The sequence below is a fragment of the Squalius cephalus genome, assembly GCF_949319135.1.
Source record: "Squalius cephalus genome assembly, chromosome: 2".
NCBI lineage: Eukaryota > Metazoa > Chordata > Actinopteri > Cypriniformes > Leuciscidae > Squalius > Squalius cephalus.
The window spans coordinates 52,122,805-52,140,606 of record NC_137123.1 but is presented as its reverse complement, the minus strand read 5'-3'; the positions used below and the strand labels follow the sequence as shown (position 1 = coordinate 52,140,606).

The 17,802-nt window shown below is 36.3% G+C and overlaps 1 protein-coding gene across 1 annotated transcript in view; it reads left to right on the top strand.

Annotated features, from left to right (window-relative positions):
* mtus1b (microtubule associated tumor suppressor 1b) overlaps window positions 1-17,305 on the top strand; it is a 45,351-nt gene extending 28,046 nt beyond the window's left edge. Inside the window, exons 7-15 of the mRNA XM_079853959.1 lie at window positions 3,783-4,012; window positions 10,094-10,160; window positions 13,909-14,123; window positions 14,449-14,554; window positions 14,680-14,753; window positions 14,940-15,035; window positions 15,470-15,586; window positions 16,320-16,417; window positions 16,533-17,305. Of these exons, the coding sequence (XP_079710085.1) occupies window positions 3,783-4,012; window positions 10,094-10,160; window positions 13,909-14,123; window positions 14,449-14,554; window positions 14,680-14,753; window positions 14,940-15,035; window positions 15,470-15,586; window positions 16,320-16,417; window positions 16,533-16,740 (1,211 nt within the window). The 3' untranslated portion in view covers window positions 16,741-17,305. The remainder of the gene's footprint in view (window positions 1-3,782; window positions 4,013-10,093; window positions 10,161-13,908; window positions 14,124-14,448; window positions 14,555-14,679; window positions 14,754-14,939; window positions 15,036-15,469; window positions 15,587-16,319; window positions 16,418-16,532) is intronic.
* The last annotated feature ends 497 nt before the right edge of the window (window positions 17,306-17,802 follow it).

Below are 17,802 nucleotides of genomic sequence, written 5' to 3'. Positions count from 1 at the left end.
GACCTAGACTGCACACTGATTACACGGTACTCATGGACTTATCCTGTTCACACATGCACACACACACAAGCAAAGACTCTAATTGTATGTGCACTAGCCCAAATTTCACACAGAGTAGTGATGCTATTTTTGAGGCGCTTTGTAATCTAATAAAGCCACATTCTCCAAGTTCATATTGTACACTTAAGTTTATTTATTTAACCCAATTCAAAAAACTTTCAGTAAACACATCAAGACAGTAATCAAGATGCAGCCAATGGACCCTTCCATGGACCTTCACATTTCAAGGGTTTCTCAGTAGTAAGTCATCATAGTTGTGTATATTTATGTAGTGGTGAAAGGAAATTACAACAAATGTATTATTTTTTGCATTCCTATTTGCTCCAATATAGCAAAAGAAGAAATCCGCAATAGCATTGTTTTGTTTCTGTGTCATTCCCTCTCACAAACACAGCTGTGCCATATAGTTTTCCAAAAAATAATCTCCTATCTGGTTTTCAAGTCAAGTCACCGTCATTTATAGTGCTTTTTACAATACAGATTGTTTCAAAGCAGCTTTACGGTGATAATAGGAAATGAATGCAACAAAGATTGTTTTGGCTGTATGGCAGATCTAGAAGAAAGTGTCTGAATTTATTCATTTCTGTTGTAAAAAATCATTAGTTATTAACTCAGGGGCCGCTTACACGACACCTTTTTCACCTGAAAACAAAACTTTTAATGCGTTCTGGCCGATCATTTACACAACAACAGCGTTTTGGTGGCCTGAGAACGCAAACTTTGAAGTAGGCTTCAAAATGCACGTTTTTTTCCACTTTTTTTTTTTTAAAGGAACGAGTTTTAATATCATTATGAGGACATTCCATAAGCACAATGGTTTTATACTGAGCTAATGATATTTCCTTGCCCCTAACCCTAAAATTACCCCTAAATCATTTAGTATCCTTTATAAACTGTTTTCCTCATGGGGACCAAAAAAACATAAAAATCTATTTCAGATAATTATATATGTATTTTTTTCAGAATATACAAGAAAGTGGCAAAAATGTAATCTAAAAAAATGACAAAAATCAAATTTTTAATAATACATAATTATTTTTAATACACCAAAAAGACACACACACACATTGAACATGTTCCATGGTAATTTTATGGTATTCTAGAGTATTGTGCATGTACTGTAAATACTGTACCATGACATATAAATATGGTAATCATTCAGCATCATAGTATATACCACAGTTACCATCTGATACCTCAATACTGCCACTATATCGATTTGTTAGGGTTTTGAGGACAAAATGTATCTCTGTGTCACAATAATGTCTGTGGCAGCGAAGTATGTCAGGTCAGCAGTGATGTGATCAGAGCTGATGACACAGTCCACTGGGGTAGCAGATTGCGCAGATGTGGTCATGTGACCACAGGCAAGGGCACTGTTTATTATGATGCCACTGGGTTACAGTTATTTAAGGACATTACAGTTACCTCAAAGCACATATTCCCTCACAACTCATTGAGCCAGAAAAGGACTGCAGCAATCTCGCTATTTCAAGCCTGCGTTTCAATAATGTAACAGGGACATTCGTCACAGTGATCTTTGCATTATACATCACATTTGGGTTTGGACTGGCAGATTTATAAAGAAAATTGTTTTACTGTGTATAAAAAAGAAAGATAGGAAGCATTTTAATGATAATTAGTTTTGCATTCATTATAAACAGAATTACATGTTTCTATTTATTTAGATAATCAATAGTCAAAAATAAAGAAAGACTAGATATGTTTTCATTAAATACACTGACTGCCTAATGAGTGTTCTTATTAAAGAGCATCAAAGACTAATATGAATGTAGTGTTGTCTGTGTAACTTCTACAGGCGGTTGATATATACAGTCTCCATGAATGATGTGTTGATTGTTTGTTGTGTGACTTAATTTCCAAAATGCACATAAAAGAAGCTATGTGATCAGAATCTGAGGGTCAACAAAACTCTGAATGTATCTGCCAGCAGGGGGCATCAGAGAGACTTTGTGATTCTGGAAGGTGGTGGAAATGGATAGTTCACCCAATTCTGTCATAATTTACATTTTTGACTTTTTTTATTTATTTATTATTATTATTATTATTACTACTACACAAAACTAAAAAAGAGAAGTTTAGCAGAATGTTGATGCTGCTATTTTCTGACATTATTTGTTGGGGGGATGGGGGTTATCAAAGCTCCAAAAAACATCTTAAGAGTAAAGTTCTTACGGCTATATTCAGCTATATTCAATATTAAGCTATATAAGTGTTCTTAAAGCCATACGACAGCTTTGTGCGATAAAGAAATTAATGACAGAATTATTTTTATTTAACTATCCCTTAAATGGTGGCTGTCAAATCAATCCACTAGAGTAATATTCAATTTGTACCTTTCACCGCTTCCATGTGTTTCTTGTGGCTAGTTGGCAGGTTTGTGTGTGGAATATTTTAAGGTTGCTGTGTAAATATAGATTACATTAAACGAGGACTATATTACCATCCAAATTACAGTTCTTGTTAAATGTCATCCCTACAGCAGTCCTGGGAGTTTGAGAGAAGCCAAAAGAATAGCAAAATTATGGACACATATATCCAGCCTTAATCCCCATGTTAAGCTTTAAATATCGAATTAATACATTAGAGACCTTAAACATGGGTAATTGACATGTGAAGCAATGACAGCATCACATCAATGCCTGTACATATATTTTTCTATAATTTGAGTACAATTATTAGACATTTTATGACCTCATATACAGTACATTGGGAGACTACATGGAATATTTTAATATACATTTTAATAATTTGTTACACTGCTTGGCTAAATAAAATGAAAAATCTATAAGGTGACTAATAATAGTAAAATAGTCAGATATATACTGTTGTACTTTGTGTCTTTTGTATAATTGACAGTAATTGGGAAGGTGAATAACTAAACTATTTTTAACTATTTTTTTGCAATGAATTATATTTTTTTAACCTTGTGAAAAATGTTATTGGGGGTGAAGTATGAAATTATTTTATCTAATGTATCTTGATGGTGCATATAGATTTCCATGTCACTAATATATATATCTTTTAGTCCCAGTGAACAGGATAATACTTATGTTTCTACATTTCAGATGTATTCAGTGTAAATTCTGATTTCTCAGTATGCAGTTTGAGTATATGGATATACTGATTTATTAAGGTGAAAATGGTTGGTGTGTAGATATATTGATTGTTTTCTGTATGAGAGATCTGTGAGTCAGTATTCATCACAGATAATGGGATGGGAAACCATATTTTGACTTGATATTTTAGCATGTAGAAGATGGGACCAAAATGCACTCTCAACACACGCACACACACACACACACACACACACACACACACACACACACACACACACACACACACACACACACACACACACACAATCTCTCTCTCTTTCCTTCTAATGCACTCTTAATGTGCTCTCTGGACCTTAGTGCATTATCATTAAGATTCAATCCCAGCATGCACTAGGACTCAAGAGAGGGCAAATGCTTTTTGTGTGGCTGAGTTTGTTGCTTAAAGCTTTTGTTGCAGAGCTTTCTATCAGTCATGCTAATTTCTTTCTTATGATATCATTTAAGTAACTTAATGTTCTTCTAGTGTGTGGGTGTGTATATGTTTTCTTTTTCTTGAAAACTGTTTTTGAGGAGTATATGTGATTTTGGACAGTGAAATCATGCTGAACATAATGACCACACTGAACACGCGCTCTTTTACAGTGGACAAGAACCCTAAAGTGCCCAAAGCTGCTGGGCCAACAGCTGGACGGACACAGCAGCACAGCCCAGCTAGTCCTCAAGGAGGACCAACGGAGGAAGAGGAAGAGAGAGATCTTCGTCTTCAAAATGAGAAGAAGAGTCAATGCATCCTGCACCTCCGTAAACTCATCGTAAACAGCAATCGGCGCCTGGAGGCTCTCGCCTTGGTTGTGCAGCACATCTTCAGCGAGGTTTGAAAGCTTTACTGTTTAATATTTTCTCTCTTTCTTTCTGTCTAGATAATCCTCTATGCAGGTTTTCTCCTTATTCATTTTCTATTTTACTTCCTTGCAGTGATTAGTGCTCATTGTTGGTCTGTTGACCTGTAGTGCATTATTGGTCTACGTGTGGAAAGCTGCCTAAAATGGGGTTTTAAATGGGACTGTGTGTGATAAAGCACTTATTTAACATTATCCAAGTCTTCTTTAGTCTTCCTAAATTTTCTTTAGTAGTAAATTGTGACTACAGGGTAGTTCTGTTTGAGAATGAGATTCGGCATAATTAAATAAAATATGTTTTATTTCATCTTCAGTAAATATACCTGGACATTTTACGTCACATCTGACTATTTGCAATTGAGATATAGATATCTGGAACTAACCTTCTTTTATAGATATCAAAAATGTGAATGCACTTTCCATTTAAGTTTTAACCATCACTTAGATTGAGAACTATCAGCACATTTTCAGATAGCTAAATAAAAATTTTGACGAGTTTAAATTTCAGTGTGTGTGTGTGTGTCGAATCAAATCAAGATACACTATGCTGTTTGGTGTTGGTAAGACTTTGTAATGTTTTTTATATATTTATTTATTTATATATTTTAAAGAAGTCTTGTATGCTCTCCAAGGTTGCATTTAGTTGATGAAAAATACAGCAAAAACTTTGAAATACTATTACAACTTTTAAATAAAAAATAAAAAATATATATTCCTGATGTTACAGCTGAAAATTAATTTATTTCAAATCATTTATTCCTGATGGTAAAGCTGAAGTATATTTCATATTTTTGTGAAAACCATGGTGTGTTTTTATATCTGTGCTTTTATAACACTATAAATGTCACTATAAATATAACACGATTTAATGCGTCATTGCTGAATACAAATAAGAATTTCTTTCAGAAAAAAAAAAACATCTTACTGACCTCAAACTTTTGATAGTGATAGTGAAACATCATTAGATGATCTTATATGATGATTATTCAAATTATCTTCTTCATCTTTTCAATTAGTTTGATTATAATTGCAGATATCTCAAATTTTCATTTCATCCTTTCAAACTGTAACTGGGTCAGTTGCAATTATAAACATCTGAAATGTAATTATGGATAATCGCATGCTGATGCTTGTCTTAGTGTACGGGCCTGTTTGTTATGTCTAGAAAACAGAAGTAGGAAACGTTTTACATGGTGGTACCATTAACCAACATTTCCAGGTGTGTTGGAACTAAGAGGGCTGCGGGGGGATGTTCTCTCACATTCACTCTAGATGTCATGCATGATTTGGGTTAGTCAATAAGCCAAGTTTGACCTGAGCCTATCATGTGATCTGTTTGCAACCCACCAAAAACACAGGTTCCTATTCATTCATGCTCATCGCCATCAGACCCGCACATGGGCCTCTTTAGCTAGATGTTGCACTTGTGCAGTGATCTTCCTCTGTTAAATTACTTCTTACCCTCAGCCATTGTTCTGTAAATGAAATGTGGCTACAGTAGCTTTGATAGTGACTTCAACCAGCACAACAGAAGCCACACAAGTTTCAGAGGAAACAGTCAGTCTTATTGGGGTCTCTTTGACTAAATGTCAGCCATCAAACTTTAATTTTAGGGCCTGGCATGATCAAATATCTGGGAGTGTCTGAAAAAGCCCTTCATTTTATGATTGGCTGTATCCTGGATACAAACCTGTCACAGCATTAAATCTCCATTTGCTTTCTTTCAGTTTGCAAATATTTGCAGATCAAAAGAGACTGTCAATCACTAGGTGTTACTGAGTATTTAAGTGTTCTCGTTGGTCTGAATACATCAAATTAAACACAATAGCAGGATAGTACTAGAGTTGAAAAGATCAGAATCATTCTCTTTGGGTGTCTCAAAAAAATATCATTAAAACTGAAATTACAACTATACAGTTGTTCAGTCATTTTTTAAATGTTAAGCCTCAGGTATTTAGCTTGCCAAACCAGTTAAACGGAATAATGAATCACCGACATTGACACATCTTTGCCACACTGCTCATGATTGATTGAATGCCTTTTTAACATCTTAATAGGGAGTTTCTCAGATGTTTGTGAAGACCTTTTTTTAAGGAAGGTTAGGATGGTGAAAGCTACAGACTCAGTCTGCATTAGTTAGTCTTTAATATATTAAATTGTATAATCAGCTTTGATCACTCTGAAACTTCTGTGGTAAACTGTTTGTTTGACTGGGGTGTAGTAACACGCTAGTGTTTTGCATTTTGGTTTTTCTGACAGAGTAGGAATGAGCGTAATCCCACCCTCATGGGCCCTGAGGCAGAACCGCTGACTATAAAATCATCTAGATGCAAAATGCTCTATTGAATCATATACTGCACTCTCTGATGATGTTTGATGATCTGAAGGTGTGAATCTCTACTGTAATTCCTGCATGGCTGGCAGAAATTTTTCTTGATTTTGAATTTTAGGTGCGATTAATTTAGGCCGGAGAGATCAAAGTGAGCAAGAATATAACATACACTCAAAAGGACCTACTTAGAATATTCAACAAGAAATGTTTTGGATTGAATTTTGATTTTGTGTTGACTTTAAACTTACTCTAATGTGCCTGAACGCACCTATAGGTAAACACTATTGTCTAGGTTTAAAGTAGGGGACTTAGGTAGGCTTATGTGTGCTAATGTTAGTGTAACTATGTTAATAGGTTACTCAATGTGCACCCCACACCCATAGTAATCTTGACCCCAGGCGTACAATTACATCCAGAAACCCACAACTTCTTTCTTTCTTTCTTAAACTTCAAGTCAGTCCTTTTTCCATCTCATTCCATGCATTCCTCAGTGTCCTATATAAAATGCGAATTTGTTATCTTATCTCCTTATCTCTCAGTAATAGCAAGTCGGCCCGCCATCAATTGTTCTTATCCAAACAGGAAAAAAAAAAAAAAACACCAAGGATACTTCACAAATTTTGCACTTCTACTCCAGAAAGCCCACATACACTCACATGCACTCTAGGAAACACACAAATCTTTTGCTTTCATTCCGCTCAATGAAAAAAGAGAGACTTTGCTTAAGGGAAAGTTGACAGTTTTAGCACTTGTGTCAACCACAGTGATTGATAGTGAGCACAGAGGAGGTGAGATGTTGCTGTGAGGAATGCACCAGCTGCTACTGAGCCCAAGGGGGCGGGACTTAGGGAAGGGGCGGGGTGTATTTTCCCACCTCACAGCTGTTTGGCTGATAACAGTAGAGTAATGTTTCTCTGTACCCGCCCACCCGCTTTCCACCATACCGTATTTCATAGAATATGGTTGCATGTCATTTTTAGCCTGTTTTTTAGTGGAAAATGCCGCTCTTGAATCTCCACTGAAAAGTAATGTATTTCAATTAAAAGTTGTCATATAAAATCATACCTGAAAAAATTTAAATAAAGCATTCAAGCACATGCTAATAGGTTATTTGCATATGCTTGAACTGCCATCAAAACTATTGCATTTGGATTTGATTAAAATCTGTTTGGTAGTTTTTCTTTCTATGTACTCATTTAACCCGATCCTTCATATATTTTTTCTTCCCCCATTTATATTTGAACTTGAACTGAATAGCTCTGCAGACCTATAGTCTTCTGCCATGTTATGGTTCCCACGTTGACCATAACGTTATATAAACTCCAATGCATCAAGCGCAATCTCATTTATAAAACAGCCATGTTATGTAACTCTGATATCACCTTTTGGACTTACTTTCCGTGTACCCTGGAAAAATGTGATTCATCTATTACTTATATCAGTAAGGACCAATCAAATTGCTTGCCCATAAAACCAAAAAAAGATTTTCTTCATAACCGCAGAACTGAGTTTTCCACCTACTCACTCCTTCAACATTCATCTTTCCATTTTCTCTTATCTGAGTTTGCGCTCCCTCTCTCTTAGGAGGAATACGGGGGCAGGTTAGTGAAAGGGAGGGAACGGTTTCTAATGCAGCGTGCCTGGAGACTGATGCTGACAGACCAGTTTTAAGAGTAGAGAAGGAGGAAAGTAGTTGAAGATCGTTGGGTTTTAGGGGAGAGGAGAGGGCAGGAGGAGAAGATGGGCTCCTCCGGGAGCAAACCTGGCCTAAAGAAACACCCTGGCTCCAAGAAGAATCAAAAGGTGCAGTCTAGTTCCTCTCCGTTTTGAGTGGTTATTTTGCAACTACTGATATTGGCAGATTTACTAGTTACTAATCTGTTTCTCAGTAACTTCTTTCTCAATGTGTTGGCTTTTTTGATTCTTAACTTCCTGTTCAACAGCAGAACCATTGTTAGGCTTTTAGGAAATTGTTAGGAAATTCTGAGTTGTGTATCATGTGTTGTACATCTGTGATTAGGTTTGGAGTAATATATTTTGTTTGTGGTTCAAATTCCAGTTTGTTATCAGAAAATATATTCAGCATGCAATACTGTGTTGTGCACAATCATGTGTTTGCGTGTCACAGAAAGTGTTCATTGTGTGTTTTGTCCATGCTGAGTGTGTGTTTGAGGTGTAAACCCCTGTCTTCGTATCTTAGGCCGTGAACCCAAGTGTGTGTGAGTATAGTAAAAGTAACCATAACATGGAGTTTGACTGGAGATTTGTGTGTCAGCATGTTCTGTTAAGTTTGTCTATCACGTGTTTAGCAGTCTTTGACAGTCTTTATCACAGAACATAGTAATCTTTCCCAGGCTGTGTGATCTTTGGCTATGTAGAAGTTGATCACAGACACACACATACGTCTTTACTGAAACATTTAATTTGGCCTCACACTGACCCTTGATCACGCCTGCTGATAAGAAACTGATTGAGATGGTTCATATCCAACAACAACAGCCCATTTTTCCAATACAGACAGTGTCAAGCTGAGAGACACGCATAATACATGATATCATTGAAAAGGCTTGGGGATTGTTGTATGTTTAAACATAGTTAGTATCTAAGGGTGAGTGTTTATTCAGTGTGTAAAATGAATAATAAAATGTGTTGGCTCTTTAAAACATCTGTGGGGTCGAATTAAAGCATATCTTGAACTTTGTAGAAGTTTGGGGGAAATTTCAATGAGTGACCTGCAGCTTTCAGTAGGGCAGTTGGTCTCAAATTTTGGACCACTGGTGGTCCGTGAAGGACTCTTATTCAATGTTGCTTCTAAATAAATCAACTAATTATAATAGACAAATAAGTACCAACATTAAACGGCCAAGTAATCAATGAATTAACTGATTAAGTTTAAGCATTTATTTGTGTTTAAACTGTGTTTGATGTCTTGTTCAACAAAAAAATTGGCTCATTTAAGTTTTTTGGCTATAAGTAAAGCAGTAGTTAATTTCAATTAAAAAAATAATTGAGGGTATTTGGTGGGACAAAAGTGTTATTTTAATGATATGTTTATACTATGATGTATCAGTGATTTGTATTAGCTATTTTTATATTCTCAGTTTTCATCTGAGTTTTCTCAGTTTTTATGTGCTTTATTTCTTTTTTAAAAAAAACGAATTATCTTTAATTCATTTTTATTTTAATCTTAGTAATTTTAGTACTTCAAATTAAACATTTATTTTTGTTAGTTGCAAATTTTGTAGTTTTTCCAGCTAATATTTATATTATAATTAATGAAAATAAGCTTTTTTATTTTTATTTTATTTTTATTTTGTAGTTTTTATTATTGAATTAAAAAAAAAAAAAACCTCTGTCCCCTAGATTTGGTTTGTTACAGTAGACCAGATCTGCCACATGAAAAGTTTGAAGAAATATTGCAATGTGACAAGCTATAATTCAAAAAAATATGTAAAATACATTGCTTTTCTTATTATATATTTGTATTTTATATAAAAATTATGCCATTTTATGATCTCATATTATTAATTAAACTACATGGAATATTTATCCTTTAAAAATATATTTTTTAATGAATATAAATTATTTATTCTATTCTATTTTGTTTTTTTATTTTATTCTATATATTTAAGTCCAAAATCTTTGTTAAACATAATCTTTTTACATTTTCTTGATTGGTTTGAAAGATTGTTTTTCAGTTCTGTTTCTGTCATTTGTTACAGCGTGATGTGGCAGTCAAACAGAGGGAAGAACTTTCTGTCCAACTCAACAACCTGCAAGAGCAACTGGGTAAGCAACACATGTCCAGTCAAATGCACAGAGGCTTGGTTTCTATGTCCATTCTCAAAGCTCACAGAACGTAAGCTTTCATGTTGGTTAGATAGCTGTCATTTAGCAGGTGCTTTTATTCAAAGTGACTTGAAGAACACTAATTGTAGGGAAAGTCTCTGTGAGAAACCTTGGGATAACTGCCTTGCTCAAGGGCACAATCCTGATAAAATAGGGCTGAGTGAGTGTTTAGTTTCAGGTTCACACCTACTTGAGATTGCAGAATTCAGTCTTTTTTTATTACAGATAATTTACCTGAGCCATGTTTAGAGGCCAGAATATCACCGAAACTTAAGATTGGGCTCTTTTTGGCTTAGCCTTGGCATTGTGGTGCCAAGCGTCACTCAAATTTTCTTTAGAACATGTACAATTCTAGTAATATTTCTTTGTCTGTGTTATCATTAACACCAATTAGCACTTGTATGAGGCTTCACTGCCTTGGAGTGATTTGCCAGTCATATATTTGTTGTTCGGTGATGTTCCTACATTCCAGAGTGAGGCTGTTTCATGTTTTATCCTGTGTTATGCTCTTGTGATGAGCGTTGGAATTGATGAAACTGTACAGCTCAGTGTTTTGGGGAATTGGGAAACCGATATGATCAACCACACGTCAGACACACTCCACCTGTTTTATTATACCCTGTAGACGTTTGGCAACCTTTCACTATGTTTGGAGTCTGTGTTTTTATTTGTATGTGTTAGCAACAAAATATGACTACTCGATGCGTTTGTACATTGAACTCAAATACACACACACATTCTTGGCAAGCCCGGACACACACATTTCTAATGCTGTAGAATGTTAAGGAATGGCTGCTTGTTATGTTTAATTAGTTTGGCCTTACGCACTGTCATGGCCTTTGGCTTCAGGACAAGTGTGAAGGATGTGTGTGGCATATGAGGAATGTTTCACTCACACTGGCTTCTGAATGCAAGTCTGAAGGTGCAGTTGGCCAAATGACACTCTGCTCCTAAAGTTCACTGCCCTTTACCTCACAGAATTCAAAGAATATTTATCATGAGGCTTCCAGAACATATGCTAACACATGCATGCTACATTTAAATGTCCGCTGAAAATTTGAGGGGAATCTTAACTTCACTCCGCAGACCTTGTAAATGTAATTTTGGTTTAAATGTACTGGTGGTTCAATCCTCTAGAATATAATTCTTACCGCAGTAGATTCTAGATTTCACCCTGGATTTTACTCAGTATTTAGGGAATTAAGTACACTATCATTCAAAAGTTTTTGAAAGAACGAAGTCTGCTCACCAATGCTGCATTTATTGGATCAGTAAAACAGGAATATTGAGAAATATTATTACAGTTTAAAATAACAGCTTTCTATTTTGACATATTTCAAATTATTATTCCTGTGATGGCAAAGTGGCATTGTTTCAGCACCCATTACTCCAGTCTTCAGATGAAGAAGAATGATCATTGAATGATGAAGAAGAACGTCACATGATCATTCTAAAATTCTGATTTGGTGCTCAAGAAACATTTCTTTTTATGGTTAATGTTCTCAGATGAATCTTAAAAAAAAAAAAAATATATATATATATATATACACACACATATATACACATACACACACACACACACACACACACACACACACACACACACACGCGCAATGTATAAGTCTTTACTGTCAAAAGTATTCACCCTGAATGCTGAATAAAAGTATTCACACCCCCCCCCCCCCGCCCCCAATTTCACATTGACCTAGCCACACAAACATACTAAATGTCTTTTTTGGTGTCAATGGTGTGGTTACCAGTACATTCTACTTTCCATTCGGATTTTATTGATCCTTTAGTGGATTTAACCACTAGTGCATTCAAGATTCTACTGGCTTCAGTAGAGGTTCAGTCTAGAATAGAATTCTCACTCCTTACAGAATTTTACCACTAGTACATTCGAGGTTCTATTCTGGATTTCTATTCTGGTGCGTTCTATATTCTACTGTCTCTGCAGAGAATAGAACCATCAGCATATTCTAGAATAAATTACATGTGCAGTCCAATCTAGATATTGTATATACTATTTATAAATAGAATACAATTTCTAGAATCGGTTAAAGATTCCAAAGTTAGTGTCAAGACCTGGGGCCTCATTTATAAACGTTGCGTACGCACAAAAGAAGGCGTACGCCGCTCTCTACGCAATAATTGGTATTTATAAAAAGCAAACTTGACGGAAAAATGTGCGGTCCTTCACGCAAGCTCTCACCCAGGCGTACGCACAAAAACGGGTGAAATGAGAAATGGCGACACCGTCGGCAGATGGAAGAAACACGTGAAAGTGTGTGAAACTGTAGACCGTTGTGTAAAATAAATGGCAATACTGCCTCTCATAAATAGCCTAACATGAAGACTTCACAAAGCAAGTCTTATTAACAGCCTACACGAACAGCCGTTTGATCGATTTGCAGTGTAAAACAAACAAAATCCAACGAAAATTACAACAGAAATGCAAATGAACACATATTTGCGAAAAGAAAAGTGAAATATGTTCTGCAATAATATTGGCATGTTATGCAATTCATCCTTATGAATAATATGGTAAACAGAACGAAATAATGTACAAAACTGATATTCTCGTCAATGTGTCCGTCTGGCGGAGCAGATAGATGCAAGATAGACAGATAGATAGATAATTAGGGAGATATATAGCTAGATAAATAGATGTATTAATTGTCCACTGGGGAAAGTTATTTTCATAGTAAAAATTTCTTCATCAGCTACGGAATCATGGTATTCATGCAAAGCCTATATGCCTTTAGTTTGTTTTATTTTGATAAAATAATGTATGACGTAGGCTATGTCTCAACCATTCAGAAAGCTGCAAGAAATTACATTTGCGCTGAACTATTTCCCATTTCCACGTAGATTATAACCGACATCAGTAGCCTAGCTTGTCACACTCTGGCGATGGAGCGCTATAAAGGCTTTTTTGCCTCGACTTTGATGTCCGACCATTTCTTTTTTATTTCAGCCACAGTCCGAGGTTGTGAGGCTACAGCATTTACGGCGTCTGCAACCTTTTGCCACTCAAATGCCTTTTTGGCATTAGTAATGCCCACACTGTGCCCTTCAAACAACATTTTTCTCCTCTTTTCCACCTCGCCAACGATAACTTCTACTTCACATTGAGTGAAGTTATGTTTTTTGATTTCCTCTCTGTGTTTGCCATGATTTCGCAATCGATGAATATTAATTTGTGGGCGTTTCACGGACTATTTATGGGCAACTATGGGCGTGACATGAAGCCGCAAAAGCTGCGCTACATTTAGAATTGATTGTGATTTATTAAGGGAAAACTGCGTAGGATGTGCGTGCGCACGGTTTTATAAATCCGAATATTTCTGTGCGTACGCACGTCCTATGTTTCATCCGTACGCCACTTATGACGCAAATCCTACGCAAAGTTTTATAAATGAGGCCCCAGAACCTTTAAGACCTAAACCAATACCACACTCCCCAAGGCCCGGATTTAGGCCAAGACCTGTTTAAAAAGTATTTTAGTGAGCTGAAAGAGAAAAGGGAGAATTTATTCAATTAAATTGATTAGAATGATGGAAATAAACTGGAGACCCAAATCCAGACCAAGCCACCGAGCAATAAGACCAAGGCCAAGTCTTGAGAGTGCTGATGACCAAGACTCATCTTCTTCCTAACATGCTCCTCTCCTTCACTCATTCCCCAGGTAACTCTGTCTCGTGCTGTGAGCAGTTGGAGAAAGAAAAGGAGGAGGTGCGTGTGACTTTGGAGGAATTGTTCCAGAAACTACAGGAGCAGCATCAGACAGAACTACAGCAGCTGGAGGAGAGACTGAAGGACTTCTACTCTGCAGAATGGGACAAGACCCACGAGGCCTATCAGAGGGAGGCGGACAAATGCAGGGCGCTCATGCAGCAGCAGGTAAGATCTTACCTGGGCTTTCACAAAGAAATCACGAGTCTTATGTAATCACGTTTAACTATTCAAATCACACAGCTCCAATCACGCAATATTACATGTGTGCGAGTGCTTTTTAAAAAAAAAATGTGTGCACTCTTTTTATTTGCATGTTTGTGTTTCTAAATTAATCATGGATGGATGTGAATAAATGGTATCAGTAGCTTTTACGTTAGCTTTTACGTGATGCTGCATCCGCTCTGCAGGACCACCCGGCACAACTTAAGGGAAAAAAAGTACATGTTTAATGTTTTCATTGTAAGATGATGAGTATGGTTTCCACTGACAGGTGGATGATGTGAGGAACAAACAAGAAGCTCTGAGGAATCAACAGGCAGTGGCACACACTGAGCAGATAGCAACACTGAAACATGAACATGAGACTTCACTTGCAGGTAATTTCACTGCACTCATGAAAAGGCCTATTGTTTATCCTTTCATTGAATGTTCTATATTTTGAATTTGATGTAATCTATTCTGTCAAGACGAGATCAATCAAATTTGTTTGTTTCTTTTCCAGAGCTCAGGAAGACACATGAACAGGACAAGCAAGAACTTGATAAAACAGTGAAGGAATCTGAGGCTATGCTCAATGTATGCATCGCCATCTTACCATTTAACTTACGAATATGAATAATATGTTACAATAACTTACTATTGAATTTCTAAAAACGTAGTATTGAGTTATTTACTCAAATAACTGCAAATAAATGTGTATGCATCATTGTTTTTATATATATATATATATATTTATTATTCAATCACTGTTCTCCCCTACAGGAGAAAATTCAGACTTTGACAGCAGAAAACGAGGCTTTGAAAGAAAGACTGAGAGCGGAGGAGGAGCGGAGGAGAGCTCTGGCAGACAAAAGTCAGGTAAAATTTGCACTTTGCAATGATGCATTAGTCACAGTAAAAGCACAGGGTTGGTGAATTTAAATCCTTTTTTCACTGATTTGATGAACAATCCCCCAACCTACCAGTAATATAAAATTATAGTATTTATCAATATTTTTCTATTGTCAATATCAATCATTTTATTATGTGCTTAACAATAACAACACTCTAAGAATTGACCCTAATAAAGTCCATTACAAATGTGTACATTTGTGTGGTTCTTTTGTTCTTATTTCGGCAAGCTTGTTTACAACAACCCCAACCATAGTTTCGAGGGGGTTAGTGGGACGTCCATGTAAAGCCAGTTACTGTGGCCGATGCTAAGCCTGCGATCCATAGAGATGTTAAGTGTACTTCTTTGTCTTCCCATATGGCGTGAAACACAAACTGACCACCTGTTTCTCTGTGTGCAGAAGGACGCCCACACACTGTATTTGGAACAGGAGCTGGAGAGTCTCAGAGCTGTGCTGGAAATAAAGACCAACCAGATACACCAGCAAGACAAGAAACTCATGCAGATGGACAAACTGGTGAGGATGTGTACTGTTTTATATATATACATATATCACTGTATGTATAATTAGCCTTTGCCAGGTCAACTGCCTTCCTGTCATTTAAAGGAAGAGTCTGCTGTGATGTCGCTTCCCATGATTCCCATCACATAATTATGCACTGTCAGATATGTACTGATTGATCACCTTAAAAAAATAGTTCACCCAAAAAATGTCTTTATTTGCTTTCCCGTAGGTCTTTGTGAAATTGAATGACTTCCTTTTTTTCTGTGGAACGCAAAAGAAGATACTTTGAAGAATGTTTTTTTAATGAAAGTCATTTGGGTCTAAAATAACATTGGACCCCATTGACTTCTATTGTACGCATAAAAACACACTGATAAATTTAAAATATCTTCTTTTGTGTTCTGCAGTATAAAGAAATGCATACAGGTTTGTAACAACCTGAGGGTGAATAAAATATAACAGAATCTTCATTTTTTGAGCGAACTATCCCCGTAGGAATAGCCCTCAGTAGACCTGCTGTAACTTGCCACATTGAAACCTTCTAACCCACAGAAATCCAGAAAGACTAAAAGTAAATACCTTGGTGATCAGTATTATAGGTCAATGTATAGAAAAAAAAGGAATGCTATATATTTAATCAAGGGAGCATAAATGCAACTAGATTCATTTCATTTTGGGTTTACCATTGATATAGTGTCTATTTGATGAATAAATAATATGTTAATGTTTTTATCATTGTTCACAGATTGAGGATAATTTGAAACTGGAAGAGTGTTTAAATAAAGTCCAGCAGGAGAACGAGGACTACAAGGCAAGGATGGACAAACATGCTGCACTTTCAAAGTAAGATTCAAAAATTGAAGGCATTTGATTTGTCATCTTCTCCTTTGAGTATTTCTGGGGATAGTTTATTATATTAGTGTATTATTTTCTCTCTTTTTTTTCTCTTTGACTGTAGGCAGCTCTCCTCAGAGCAGGCCATGCTTCAACAGACCCTACAGAAAGAGTCGAAGGTCAACAAACGGCTATCTATGGAGAACGAGGAGTTGCTGTGGAAACTACACAACGGAGACCTCTGCAGCCCTCGACGCCTCTCGCCCACCTCTCCCTTCCCCTTGCCCCAAAACTCCACCTCCTTCTCCACAACCCCCATATCACCCAGATAACCTCTGAACTCAGAGGCACCTATGGACCTTTTGGCCAATTTATTCCTATAATAGGACTTGTACACTTTGTAAAGACTTGTAAGGTTTATAAATGTTCCCTTTTCCAGTTAAAGACAATGATGCACAGCTGCACTTCTAGATCAAGGAATTGCCTTGTTCTGTTACATGCTTGTTTGTTCTTTTCTGTCTGTCTGTCTGTCTCTCACATCTCTTTCACATACATACACAAACATTTCTCTGAGGAGGGAACATACCTCAGGGCTTGTACATAGAGTACCTCTTCCTCGGACTGTTGTTTTCTGTTATGCTTGTGCTCTTTTATCCCTTTTTAATTAAAAATGGTTTGTACATGGTAAGTAAAAGATGTAAAGCTGTCCTATTCATTGTATGCTCACAAGAACACTATATGATATTTGCAGAAAGGATTGAAAACAGGATGCAAAGCCCTCTATTTGCTTGGGTCTGTTATTTTTAGAGCATATATACAGAGGGTTTTGTTCAGAAAGGGGAAAAAAGACTTTTCAAGAAAGAAGCTTAAATGTCAACCTCACCTTTAACTGGATTGCATCTAGATCCAGATCTCTGTTCCTAATATTGTGGAATGTATTTACTTCTCTCCCAAACTGTGTTCAGTGGCCCTCACATCCAGAACGCGTTAGGTGTGAATGTGTCCCTATCTCAACCGCAGTGCCCTTCCTTGCTTTATTTTTTTATTATTTTTTTAATTAATGCATTAAAATTCTGAATGTTTATCCTTTGTTTTGTATTGTTTATTGTATTGCAAATAGCACATAAAGTTTAATTACTTTCTGATAGTTACATTTTGAATTTGTTTAAATGGGTAATAAAGAAATGCATTAGAGTTACACAGAGGAAATATTAGGGGGTTAAAATATGGCTAGCAACAGATTCTGGGCCAAATCTGGCTTGCATTCGGCACAGTCGGCACTTCTGTTTTGATTCTCCAAAACTTCCACTCAGTTTTATCTCACACTTTCTCTTTAAGAGAGCATAACAAACTTGCTGTCATCGTTTAATTTCACTCATGTCATTTTTTTCTTC